At 49.1% G+C, this 12,571-nt stretch overlaps 5 protein-coding genes across 5 annotated transcripts; all 5 read right to left on the reverse strand.

The window, feature by feature from the left end:
* Positions 1–299: 299 nt before the first annotated feature.
* Positions 300–1,427, reverse strand: GLAREA_03081 (vWA-like protein; the record flags this gene model as incomplete). Its single annotated transcript, XM_008088166.1, has 1 exon — positions 300–1,427. One exon carries the CDS (start codon positions 1,425–1,427, stop codon positions 300–302), a length of 1,128 nt encoding a protein of 375 aa, XP_008086357.1.
* A 1,574-nt stretch (positions 1,428–3,001) lies between these two features.
* Positions 3,002–3,868, reverse strand: GLAREA_03082 (uncharacterized protein; the record flags this gene model as incomplete). The annotated part of the gene is made up of 1 exon (XM_008088167.1): positions 3,002–3,868. One exon carries the CDS (start codon positions 3,866–3,868, stop codon positions 3,002–3,004), a length of 867 nt encoding a protein of 288 aa, XP_008086358.1.
* Positions 3,869–5,936: 2,068 nt separating this feature from the next.
* GLAREA_03083 (uncharacterized protein) lies at positions 5,937–6,356 on the reverse strand (the record flags this gene model as incomplete). Its single annotated transcript, XM_008088168.1, has 1 exon — positions 5,937–6,356. The coding sequence occupies one exon, from the start codon at positions 6,354–6,356 to the stop codon at positions 5,937–5,939; it is 420 nt and encodes a 139-aa protein (XP_008086359.1).
* Positions 6,357–7,165: 809 nt separating this feature from the next.
* GLAREA_03084 (Triosephosphate isomerase (TIM)) lies at positions 7,166–8,126 on the reverse strand (the record flags this gene model as incomplete). Its single annotated transcript, XM_008088169.1, has 3 exons — positions 7,166–7,800; positions 7,915–7,985; positions 8,089–8,126. The coding sequence occupies 3 exons, from the start codon at positions 8,124–8,126 to the stop codon at positions 7,166–7,168; spliced, it is 744 nt and encodes a 247-aa protein (XP_008086360.1).
* An 873-nt stretch (positions 8,127–8,999) lies between these two features.
* Positions 9,000–10,874, reverse strand: GLAREA_03085 (uncharacterized protein; the record flags this gene model as incomplete). The annotated part of the gene is made up of 1 exon (XM_008088170.1): positions 9,000–10,874. One exon carries the CDS (start codon positions 10,872–10,874, stop codon positions 9,000–9,002), a length of 1,875 nt encoding a protein of 624 aa, XP_008086361.1.
* Between the last annotated feature and the right edge of the window lie 1,697 nt (positions 10,875–12,571).

The following is a 12,571-nucleotide window of genomic DNA, read 5'->3' on the forward strand; positions in this document are numbered from 1 at the left end:
CAGTTCAGTAAATGGTGCTTTTCCACGATCGATACCCTGTCACTTAGTTTTGTCCTCTGCGATGGGTTGTCATGAAAGGGGGGTCTTAGCGTCACAATTAAGCGAGATATCAAAATAGTGTAGAAATATATTTATAAGAGCACACAACTCAGACTATTCTTAATAATTTTGTCCTATGAGATAATAAAGAGAAAGGTGAAGTTCTTGGGGGTATCAAATGAAGTCCTATCCCCTGCCAAGCCATCTAGAAACGCCGCCACAAAGCAAAGTATCCGCCCCTAATGTACAATATGAAATATCTATGAGCGTCTTGGTCTGCTCACATCTCCGCTCGCACGCTTGCGATCTAATCTTTTGATCACAGAGCCAAGGACAACCTTCAAAATCGCGTCGCCTGTGAGACCAATTCCGCCTTCAGAAGCTGCAACACCGCCAGTCCAGGTAACAGTATCAACTATATCGCGAACACCGCCCTGAACCCTTTCACTGAGTTGATCATCTAGCTCCTCGAGCGCCTCTCTAGCACCATTCTCGTTACCGACTTGGAAAAACTGAACACCCACTTGGGAGGGTGGGGCATCATAGTTATCAAGTTTTTGCGCGGCCTTGAGGAGAATGGATTCTAAATCATCGCTTGGAACACCATCGGTTAGAACGATGAGATTCAGTGGCTTGACGTCTCGGCCGGCTTTGAGCTCCTTGTCGCACTTGGCAAGGTAGGGTTTGAGAATGTGTTGGACGCGGGTTCCGGTGGGTGTTGATCCCGTTGGACGGACGCGCTCGAAGATTCCTGTGACGGTTTCGGCGCGGGTGATGCCTCTGTAGCCGGATGGTGCGATGCCCTCTGCTAAGTTACCTGCATCGGTGGATTTGTGGTTCAGGAAGTAAACGTCGATTCCGTCTTGGTCGTATCGAGTGATGATGGGTGCGATGGTGGAGAGGGCTTGTGAAACCTCGCGCCATGAACGCCCGGCCATAGAGCCTGAGTCGTCGATGAGGAGAACCGTGTCGAATGTTCCAAGGAAGGAGTACGGGTCATCGCCACCTGGTGCTGATGATGATGCGATCGGTGGTGGTGCTGCGTGTGATGGGGATGGCAGTTCAAACGCAACAGTTTGACCAGATTTCGCGGTTGGGCTTGGGGTGTACGCTGGCGGTGGCTCATTGGAAGGGACGGTAAAAGCGTTCATTCCCGGACGGTCTGGACGACGGGTTGCGGGAGAGGCATTTGAGAATGGATTTGGGTTTGGGCTGGGAGTTCGTCGTCCTGCGCTTCCCGAAAATGGGTTTCGGGGTCCTGCTGATCGCGTTGAAGTGTCTGAGTTGTTTGAGTGTGTAGATTTGGTGCTGCTGTTGCTGTTCTTGCGACCGAGCTTTCGGATCGACCCAAAGAATGAGCGTCCTGGTGGTGCGAGAGAATCTGACATATTTGTGCTGGAGGTGGAGGGGAAAGTGGAGGTGGAAGAGGTTGAGTGTGGCATCAACGAGATATTTGATGTTGATTTATAGGGCTGTGGAGTCGTGAATATGTGGTATGTTGTCAGTTGTGAGAGTGATGGATTATATCAGTAACCGAGCGATGCTGGACTTGTGTACAACGAGTTGTTTGTATGATGTGTACGATGGAGGAACGTTATGAATTGTTGAAGGCTGCTTGACTTATATGAAGTGTTGCCTGACTGTTGCAGACGCGTTACAAAGACTGCATCACGTTGTTCATTGTGGTTGTTTGGTCGATTAGGCTGTGCTGAAAGGCCTAACACGCTGCCATGCCACCGAACGACGACCTAATCACCAGTTAAGGTGATGAGGGGTCATAAGCGCCACCGAATTTGCTTCAATGAAGGGCGAGGTTGGTCTGGCGGGTACAATATGACCGTCTGACCAGTGTGCCAATGTTTGAGTAGGGACCAAACGAGTTCGGTTGTTTGCGGTCCATCAATTTCGGGATTAAGTCGGCGTGAAGTGCCGATGGGCCGAGTCACATGGAAGATCGATGATTGGGTCGAAATTCCCTAAAGAAGCTCAGCCTTGTGGAGAACTGGGCTGTACCTGGTAGTGGCACAGGCCTTCGCCTCTAAGCGGGCAAACTTCTCGACATCGAGGTCCTCTTTGGTTACCAGCAAGGGGACTTTTGTTACCAGCAGTCTGGTTATCTGCCTTTCAAAATGCCTACCAATGACGCCTTACTTTGTGGTCCTGTTATTGGTCAATGGAAGAATCTGAAGCTCCTTCACGATCAATATGAAGCACGAAATATGTATCTCCTGCGTCTAGAAGTCCCTTGATTGTCAAACTCACGAGATTAGACACTTCGCCATGCCTGCACAGCATGGTTGGAATCGATAAGCGGGTGTGGATTCTAGCTATTGGACATGTTGACGCCTTCATTTCTATCTAGCACGAGGATCATATGCAGGTACAGATCTGCCGTCTTTTCCGCCTGCATTGCATCCAGATGGAGGACCGAGTGCTGTGCCTAGACACCTTCCGAGGCTTGCTCAAGACGGCGACTATACTACGAGGCTGTATGGGTCAAGTAGCCTTGTAAGAAATCACTGCCAGCCTGGTGGACTCCAGGAGGAGATTCTTCGGTGTCGAACTTGAACTGGAGACCGAGACGAGATGAGTCAAAATGACACTTTACCTGCTTTGTCCTGATACTCTTACTAGGAACTTCAAAGACCCTGTTCTGGTGATTACAGAGCCATGTTATTAAGAGAGAGCAAAGGTAAAAAGAAGTGTTGAGTTGGTTATATATATTATATTTCTTTAGGTTTCTCGGAATGCCTACAAGAGAGATACGCGAATATTGGATAGCGAAGGAGCTAATCTGTGGAGCAAAATACTAGACATCTCAAGGGTACGGACTAGTCGGAGTATGGTATACAACGGAGCATTTGCTCGATTTTGTAGCCTCAAGCAGACAGTTCATTCTTTCACTTGGATTTGCATGCCAGGAAAAAAGTACAACCAGGTAGGTAGAAAAGTTACCATTCATTCAATCCTCAATCACAATTACTTCTTCCTCTTCCGCTTCACTACTCTTCTTTCCCCCCTCACTGCTCTTTCCATTATCAACACTTTCCCTAGCAGCATGGGCCTTCTCAACATGACTGCTCAACCTCCTCGAATCCGCACAAGCCCTTCCACATATATGGCAGTTCCATCTCGCAGCCATTTCAGCAAATCCGTCCTTTCCTGGTCCTTTGCCGCTACGCATCCATTCCAGCGGCACATGTCCATGCACGGTTCTGATATGGGCGTGCAACTTGTTCCTCGACCGAAAACGAGCCGAGCAATTCGCACGGCCGCAACGGTGTAAAAAGAGCTTCGGCGGTGGGAGCGTGGGAACGCTATGTTGATAGTGATTCGGGTAGTGTGTGTGTGAGCGCAGGGAATTTCGTCGCTTGAGCGGATACGGATTTCGAAGTTTCGGGCTTAGAGGAGGCGCCGAGATTTGAACTGGAGCTGCTTCGCTTGAGTTTGTATTCGAGGGAATATGTTTTGGTGATTTTGGACTCATAGAGGATCGTAAAGAGGCTCTTCTCGGTGAGATTTCCGCACTGTCTCGTCTCACCGAACTCCTTCGCCGGGTCGCCTGTTGGCCTTCAACGACCTCTGTTGTAAACGCAACATGGCGCGTGCTGTGGCTTGACCTTCGCCGTTTACTAGGCGATTCAATCGATTTATTCGGTGACTGCTCAGCATCTCCTTCATCTCCATCCACAACAGATTTCGCAGATCTCAGCGAATTCCTCCGTTTGTTCCGTTGCGCAAGTTGCGCATATCGCTCGGCTGCTTCGTTGAACATCTGTTGTTGCAACGTCAGCAGCGAAGTATTGACGACGAGTTCGCGAGGAGCCATTTTGAAACTACTTTGTGGGGGTTGAACGTTCTCTAGGCATGACGGGTGCGCTGACACAAAGGAAGTTGGAGGTGCGGTGTATAGGATAATATAGGGTTGGTATGAACAAAGGAAGTTACGGTAAGCGGTCTTTGTTTCAAACGCCGTTAACAACGGTCCCAGAACTTTCACAAGGAATGCACACGACACTGTTACTAGTCCAAAAGTACGGGTTTTGAATCAAGATAACTAAGAAAATATTTGGAGTTTTGGTTGCTTTGTTAATCACTCGGTGCTGTGAGAATATACCGCTTCGTATGAATGATGACACGCCAATTTTATGGACCAACGACATCCATTCAGAGATCCTCAAAAAAATCTTCTTGTATTATCTTCCATTTTGCACCTCCTGTTCTCCAATAGTCAAACGATCGAAGTTAGGAAACATGCACGATCCCGGGTGCACTCAAAAAGTCTCATTCGAACGGTGAGCATGATATCAACGGCACACACCGCCTGTCGGGGAGATCTAATCAGAATTAAAGCCAAGATCCTAAAATTAAATTCATGCACATGCTGCTAAGCAATATTGTCGACTTTGTCTTCATTTGCGAACCGATGGATTTTCTGACAGGGAAACATTCATGTCAAGTCGTAAGCGAGAAATTTCGAGTTAAGGAGCTATCCTACTGAAATCTAACTCTTCATACACAGACTTAACAATATTTAAAGCCGCAAACACAAGTTAAGGGAAATGTTATGGGAATAGTAAGGTTTACAATTATAGTTTTCTTTTTATTTATGAGCGTGAGGGGAAGTGGAAGTTGTTTTATGCAATGTTTTTGGATTCAATGGTTTGAATTTGTCTCGTCAAGTCCGCCGACATAAGAGCAACGAGTATTTTTTGTTAGTAAGTCTCACACGTCCCAGCCCCTAAGAAGCCCTAACAACATTCGACCCCCTCCCCTCCATCCCCATCTCCGCCCGCAACACAACAGGCAAATTCCCAATCCCACTAACCACAATCCTATACCGACACTCCACGCCCTCATACCTAAAAACCACAACCTCCATCCCCTCCCCCGCAACCAACACCACCGGTTCCCCCTCCCCTTTACCTCTTTGGAGCAGCACGCCACCGCCCCCTTACACCCCGCGTGCACGTCGAAATGCTCATTCCATTGTAAACCGGGGAGAAGCACGGTGAGGAAATCGACGCGGGGCGTGGGAGAGGGATGGAGGTTTATGTGCAGGGTTAGTGAGGTGTGGCTGGTTATGGTTAGATGGAGGGTCCCGGTGCGGTGATTGTCGGCGAGGGTGTAGGGGCCGGGAGTGAGTGTGTAGGAACCGCGTGTGGGGATCGCGAGGGAGAGGAGGAAGGAGTTTAGTTGGCTGGTTGTTATTGAAGTCATGGTTCGTGGTGGATGGTTTGGATTTGGTGTGGGTGGATGGTGGTGACTTGAATAGAACAGAGTCAAATTGGCGTTTGAGAACTGATCGGGTTAGCAGGTGGAAGATGGGTGAACAGTTATATTAATGAGTCTTCTAATGTTTTACTATCTGTTCAGTGGTGTTTGCTCACCCCTTTGCTGAAAGAGTAGGACAAAGATTAAGCGAGACGATTTTCTTTTTGAAAGGCTTCTTTTTGGAAGTTCAACATATTGTCAATGGCGACAAATCTCAAACTTTGCATGCAAATCCGAAGAGTCTATTCTCTTTATGACAGTATCTGTAATGGCCGTACAATCTCTTGTCTCGTTGAGTAATCTTCCTAAGCTGGGTCTCTTTTCAAAAACCTTTTGCATCAAGTTGTTTTTAGTGACTAAAGAGCTTCGAATAAGATAGTCTTTAGTTCGCTAACATTGGGAAGAGAGTTTCTTAAGCCCGCTCTTGAAAATATACATTATCAGGATACGGCGAATCTTGCCTTCAGCTCTTTTCCCACCCTCTGAAAAGGTGAATTACATTTAGTGAGAAAACAGAAAACTTAGAACACTCAACTCAAGAAGATTTTTCTTTCAACAACCTACCAGAACAGTGCAGCTCGCAAGATATGGGGTACTTCTATCTCCTCCCTCCACAGAACTCTCTATGTACTTCCTTCCTCTTCCACTTGCACTTGCACCACAAAAGCAACAAAATGGACACAACCCGCCACCGCCCAATAACCCACGGCACCATCCTCCGCATCAAAGACATAAACGCCTTCCTCCACTACCTCGCCAACCCCACGCCCACCCTCAAACAAACTAGTTACATCCCCCAGGGCACCTACACCATCTCCGACGTCGCCATAAACGGCACGCGTCGCATCGGACGCTTCCGCTGGTCCCAAGTCCGCAGCACCGAAGTAATAATGCACATCGCCATCGGCAAAGACGGGATCGGCTTCGGTTTCTGCGGCGTGACGCTGGACCACGACATCATCGCCTTGAAGTCCGCGATGTGGCGACGAAAGCTGACGGAAGAGGAGAAGAAATCGGCGCATCGTGAGCTGCTGAGGCGGCATTTTAGCTTTGATGTTGATACTGATAGCGCGTGTTTTAGAGGCGCGTGGGAGATCCCGACGATGGCTGTGTATGGGACGACGGATCCGAAGGAGGGTCAGTGGGAGTGGGAACCGATTGTGTTGCCGGCGCATGGGAGGATTAGTTATCACATTGATCGGTATGAGCATGATCCAAGGGGAACTTGTGTTGATATCAAGGGGCTGAGGAAGGAGGCTCTGTGCTAGATAATGGGTTTTAGTTCTGCCTGCTCTACAAGCGGCAGATAACTTACTGATAACTCACTGATGTCGAGTCGATACCGAGCTAACACCGTAGCGACCCTATTCATAAATAAAAAGTACGTTTGTCTGACAAATTTCCGTCCAAGTGATATCAAATAAATCATTGTCCCTGTGACTGGTAAAATGAGTTGAAATAAATATCAGGTTCTTCTGGGTGAAGGGTTTTCTTGAAGCTTTCGTGACATCGTGTCATTATCCTATGCTATGTAGGTAGCCAGATGAGTCCTAAAGTGTTCTGGGAATTGCTTAGCCTAGTATCCAGTTGAATAGTGTCCGAAAATGGAGCAAAAGAAACTGCATTTCTTGTGAAAGGCTCAAAGCGCTTCGAACGCTTAGACCGCGAGTTTGCAAAGGTGAGTTAGGAGCGAAGTGTTTGTAATGTATTGGAGTGGATATATAAGTCCAGGTACCTACTGCCTGCTGCCTATCATGATCATCATGGTCTATTCGCTCATCCAACCGATTTTCCAGTCTTAACCCTCATCAATCATAGAAACGTAAGCCTAGAGTTTCGCATTTCCACGAAGTCACAAATGACTGTTAATGATATCGACAAACGCAGGTTTCAAACTGGCACCACCGACCAAGAACCCATCAATATCAGGTTGCTTGCTCAAATCCTTGCAATTCTTCTCGCTGACACTGCCACCGTAGATGATTCTTGTCTCCTCGGCAACCTTTTCGCTGACCTCCTTCTTCAACCATTCACGGATAGCAGCGTGGACTTCCTGAGCTTGTTCAGTGCTAGCGACCTTGCCGGTACCGATAGCCCAGATTGGTTCATATGCGATGACAATCTTGCTCCAATCCTGGACCTTCTCTTTGACAGCAGCAAGTTGTGTGGTGACAACCTTGACAGTCTCGCCGCTCTCACGCTGCTCGAGGGTCTCTCCGCAGCAGAAAATAACACCGATACCGCCATCAAGAGCAGCCTTTGTCTTGGAAGCGACGAATTGGTCGTCTTCTTGGAGCACAACACGACGTTCGGAGTGTCCGAGGAGCGTCCATGTAATGTTGGAGTCTTTGAGCTGGTCGACGGAGATCTCTCCAGTAAATGCTCCGTTTGGCTTGTCAAAGACGTTTTGTGCAGCGACCTCGAGAGGAGCCTTGAGATGTTCGCGAGCAAGGAGGAGATAGAGAGCTGGTGGTGCAATTACGACCTCTATAAAACGAATTGATTAGCTATTGTTCGAGATAAAACCCCAAGTCAAGGTGAGAAGCTTCATGTTTCACCAAGGCTTTTTGTTCCATTTCCCGAACCTCGAGTTGAACTTACCGGTATTTGGATCCTTCTCAGCATCATTGATGTGGTTAATGATCTTCTTGATGGTATCAACAGACCCATTCCTGTGCAAGTGTTAATTATAGTCCTAACGCCAATCGTATTTACTTCCGCGCCAGCTCCCTCAACAACCCCGCAGCTTCTCAGTATCTCGGGGATTGCACTCACATCTTAAAGTTACCACCAACGAAGAATTGACGAGGCATGGTTGCGGTATTGTTGTGAAGAAATTGGTAGTATTCGTAAAGTGAAAGATTTCCCAGGAGATATGTTGCAGGTTGGGTGTGGTGCTGTTATCGAAAGACTTTGAGCTGAGCTGGTGGGGGTAGTTAGATGTCACGGCCCCGCTTGTGACGCCGTCGCGCTTTGTCGCTCAAAATTTCTTCTCCCAGCAGCAGCAAACAACGCGACACGTGAACGAAAGCGATATCGCTTTCGAGATTCTTCTATCAATGCATGTAACCTCAAATTACGGTCTTGCGGACGAGTTTTGGGATGTACAATGCTTTTCCCATCCCACAATTGGTGGGGTCGTTGGGCAGACATAAGGGTCCTTCGGGCTACCGAGTCCAACGAAACGCTTCTCCAGCTTCAAGTGACATGATGCGCAGCAAACCAGGCGTATGATTTGACTGAAATCTTCTCATATTCAGTCAAGTGTCCCAGGGACATCCCACGCCCCCGTTCTTAACAGCGCATATAAACTGCTTTCATCCATAAAGTTTATGGTATGCGTGGCGCTTCTTTGCTTCTTTGCTTCTTCTAGCCGAAAAATCTCTTCACGAAGTCAGAGGATGCAATTATGCACAGTAAGTCTGAGTTTTAACTAATGTTTGTTATCATTGAGTACTGCTATAAACTCGTTCATATCATGTCATTTCTTTCGTAATAGAGACATCCTTTCCCACGTTATACATAAGCCAAGTAAGTACAAATCAAGCCCCAACACCGACTTCTGAACAGTACTGATTGAGTAAAGCAGATCACAGGTCCCAGTCCAATATCAACACGCAACATTTTACAGGGAAGGACGAAAATCACAAAGGGAAATTTGATGTTTGGCCTCGAACGATGGGTTTTCACCAACCACCGCTATCTGTGGTGCTCGTAGACGGAGAATAACGACGACGAAGCGGCGCAAACGGATGGTGGTCGTTGCGAATGGGAGGAATTCGCGGTTCCGTCACCCGACGGTGAAAGGGGGGACGCTCAAAAACAGGTCGTTCCCGGTCAATGTACTCCTCGGCATCACGCTCCCTGGAATGATAGTCGACTCCACGGAATCTTGGTGGCTCCGGCGAAAATGATCGCTCGGAGTCCAGTTCATCGTGATAATCCGACGGGTAGTCTCTGGAAGCCCGATGCTCAGGGCGGTAGCTTCTTGGTTCTGGTCGAAACTCGCGACGGTCAAATCCATATCCACGTGATTCGGGGCGGAAATCACGATACCCTAGACGACCTTCGGCGTATCGCTCAGGCAAAAGGCGAGGAGATATGACGGGAGGGGAATATCGAGCCTGGGTGATGCGCGGCGGAGAGTTTGGATGACCAGCGAAACTCTCACGTCTCCCATATGATACGACTGCTCTCGGCTGTTCGATAATAACAGGTCGTTCAATGGCACGCGGAGGAGGGATGTAACGTTCGTTCAGTCCAAATCTTTCGGCATCTGCGTCTATCTTGCCAGCCTGATACGCAGCAGCAACGGCGTCGAAGCCCGGCTCTGGTATCCCTCGGTGAACTTCGGGCACAAATGGTGGGCGAAGGGGCTGACGAGCAAGCATATCATCGAATGGGCGTCTGGGTGACGGATCTCTGCTATCTTCGACGTAGTACTTCTTTTTGTGCTCCCTGGCGTGCTCAGGTCTGTGACGGGAGTAGGATCGATTTTGGGCTTTCGAATGGCTATTACGTCTGCCAGTGCGTCCGTGTCCTTTGGAGCTGATGGTTGTGGCGTTGGATGAACTCCGCGTCGACTCGCTATCTGAGCCTGCAGAGTCGGAGTCTGAACCGTCAGATCCGGAGTCGTGATACTTCTTCGAACCCCTCCGGTTTGTAGGTCCAGGACTCTTACTCTTTCCCCGTCGCCCTGGGCTGTTGTTTCTGGGAGGCATTGTGACAAAACCAGGTCCACCTGGTCCACTACTGTTGCCCCTTGGTGGTGGGCCGTTGTTATTGTGTTGCATATTGCCAGGCCCTTGCTGGTTGGGCATTGATGGCCGGTTCTGCTGCACAAGCATCTCTACGCGATGCTTCTCGATTAGCTCATTGAGCATTTTGCAGTTGACGTGCGGCTGTGGCGCCCTCATCGCATAGATCGTTAAAGTTGTCGTCTCTCTCTTGTTGGAAGACGAATCCCTTTTGGATGACGATGGTTTCCTCACCTTGATGATCCGCTCCTCCTTGTCGATCTGGACCAGTGACCATATGAAGTTCGAGTCGCGCTCTTTTGATATGAGCTCGTCCAGTACCTTCACGACTTGGCCTTGCTGGTTAGGCGCCAGCGCTGTCTTCTGCTCTGCAACCGATTTGGAACTTTTCTCATTCAACCTCTTGACCTGCTTGGCAATATCCGCCTGGTCCAATCTCTCCTCTGTAACCTCAGCGCGTGCCCATGTTGGTAATTCTTTACCCCTCGGGATCGCCTTCTTCACCGTATATACGGCGTACGTAGTGAGCTTTTTCCTGCTTGCCGCCTCATCCATTATTCGAGGGGGAGTAATGTCGACGATTTTAGATGAATTGACTTTTGCTGGGCGGGTAGGCAGGTTGAACTGTTGATTCTGCGGTGGGGGTCCTCCGCCTTGTCCTTGATGATTTGGGGGACCAGGTCGCATACCCCCAGGAGGAGGGAATCCACCTGGAGGTCCAGGGGGGTGGCCACCTGGAGGTCCACCAGGAGGTCCTCCCCTCCATCCAGGTGGTGGTGGAGGAATAGGGATGTTTGGATTCATGGTGATCTTTTCTGTTCTTGCTTGAAAATTCTTGGGGCGGATCGATACTGACAAGAGAATCCGGGCGAACTGGATGGCGAAGCCTTAGATATAAGATGGTCTACGCACTTGCTGGTAGAATACCGAGGTCGTCCGCAGAGCCGCACAAGGGTATCAGCAACAGCCTTGGTGGCTAGAAGAAGAAAAGAAACTCTTCTGTGAGCAGAGTGAGGCGGACGGTGGTTTGTCAATGGATGAGAGGTGGGCGTGGGTGGTAGTATTATATGAGAGGCGCTAGTCGCACGCACGATGTGGCTCGCAAGCTACTGGGACATCCGTTCTCAAGAAGGCATGTCTTGAATCGAATGTCGAATCAAGACGATCCAGCGTGCATATTGTTCATACGGTCACCAGGCTACCACTCACACGCCGGGATGCAATAACAAGGCTACCATCTCTACGCCCCGTCAAAGTACACAAGGCAGAGCCCTGCGCACTACTGGAACACCACTGTTGGAGGGCAAGCTGCCAGTCAGCACTAGTGCTGCACTCGTCCTTTCTGGCGCTCAGCTTGCGCTGCTGCGCATTTTTTGGATATGCATAAAGCCGGTCGAGATGGATGGAAGGAAAAGGGAAATCAGAACTTCTCTCGCAGGTCATACGCATTCCATCTGGGCGTTTGAATCTACGGATAGATCGTCTTTGTGTGTTGGCTGTAAGGTTGCAGCTCTGTGCAGGAGAGGAGAATATGAAGCAATGCAATGTCGTTGGAAAGGCCCGGCTCCACGTCATGTGACACAAACCGCGCCACAGCGCTACTACTTTCGTCCCTACTCTCCTGGAACACGAGAATATTGGTGATAGCCATGTCGTCTCAAGATCAACTTGTGTGCGTGGAAGTGTCCCCAGGCGGATACCATGATAAATCCAACATCTTCGCACAGCCCAAATGATAACAGCACGGAAAGTGGGTGATGCAGTCCCCACCGCTCTTCTGAGTCTTCTTGACTACGCGAGGCAAATGCGAATCATTTGCGAACCACTTCACATCCATCGACAACCTCTCATTTTGATGACGCCTCCAAGGCGAGGGACGCCCGGCTTGGGCCATTCATTCTGAGCCGACAGCTGTCCGGGCGTGAAAACAAGCAACATTTTCAGGATCGAATCGATTGGTTTCGATTCAGCGTTTGTTTTGGTCATTCACAGTTGTTGGATTACGCACACATGGGCGACGAATGCATTTGCGACCCGTTATCAAGAAGTACAGTTTCTCCATTCGTCTTGAGACAAGCGGCAGCCAGCGGTCACCCATTGTTAGGCCAGAAGCAGAAGCAATCAATCGGGTGCGTTATCCATGAAAGACTCTGTCATGGCCAAATATTGCCATCAACCTGGAAATCATCACACTACCTATGTACCAGCACTTAACGACAAGCCTATCCGACAATTATATGACAGTACTCCAGGAAGTTTCACGGCCTTCGAGCACTTTAGGATTCGGTTGATACTTATCGGTTCGCACTCCTCTAGCAACAATGCTTAATTGCTCTACGGTGCTTTCTGACTGACGTTCGAGCTCATCTATCAGCCGCCACAAGCGACGCACCTCATAGACACGATTGACCGCCTGTCAGGGTCAAGGGCAGAATTTTATAGGTCGGGTGATACCAGGACACTATCGTTCATCAATTTACACTGCTAACGATGGAGTTGGA

Source organism: Glarea lozoyensis (assembly GCF_000409485.1).
Source record: "Glarea lozoyensis ATCC 20868 chromosome Unknown GLAREA6, whole genome shotgun sequence".
Classification (NCBI taxonomy): domain Eukaryota; kingdom Fungi; phylum Ascomycota; class Leotiomycetes; order Helotiales; family Helotiaceae; genus Glarea; species Glarea lozoyensis.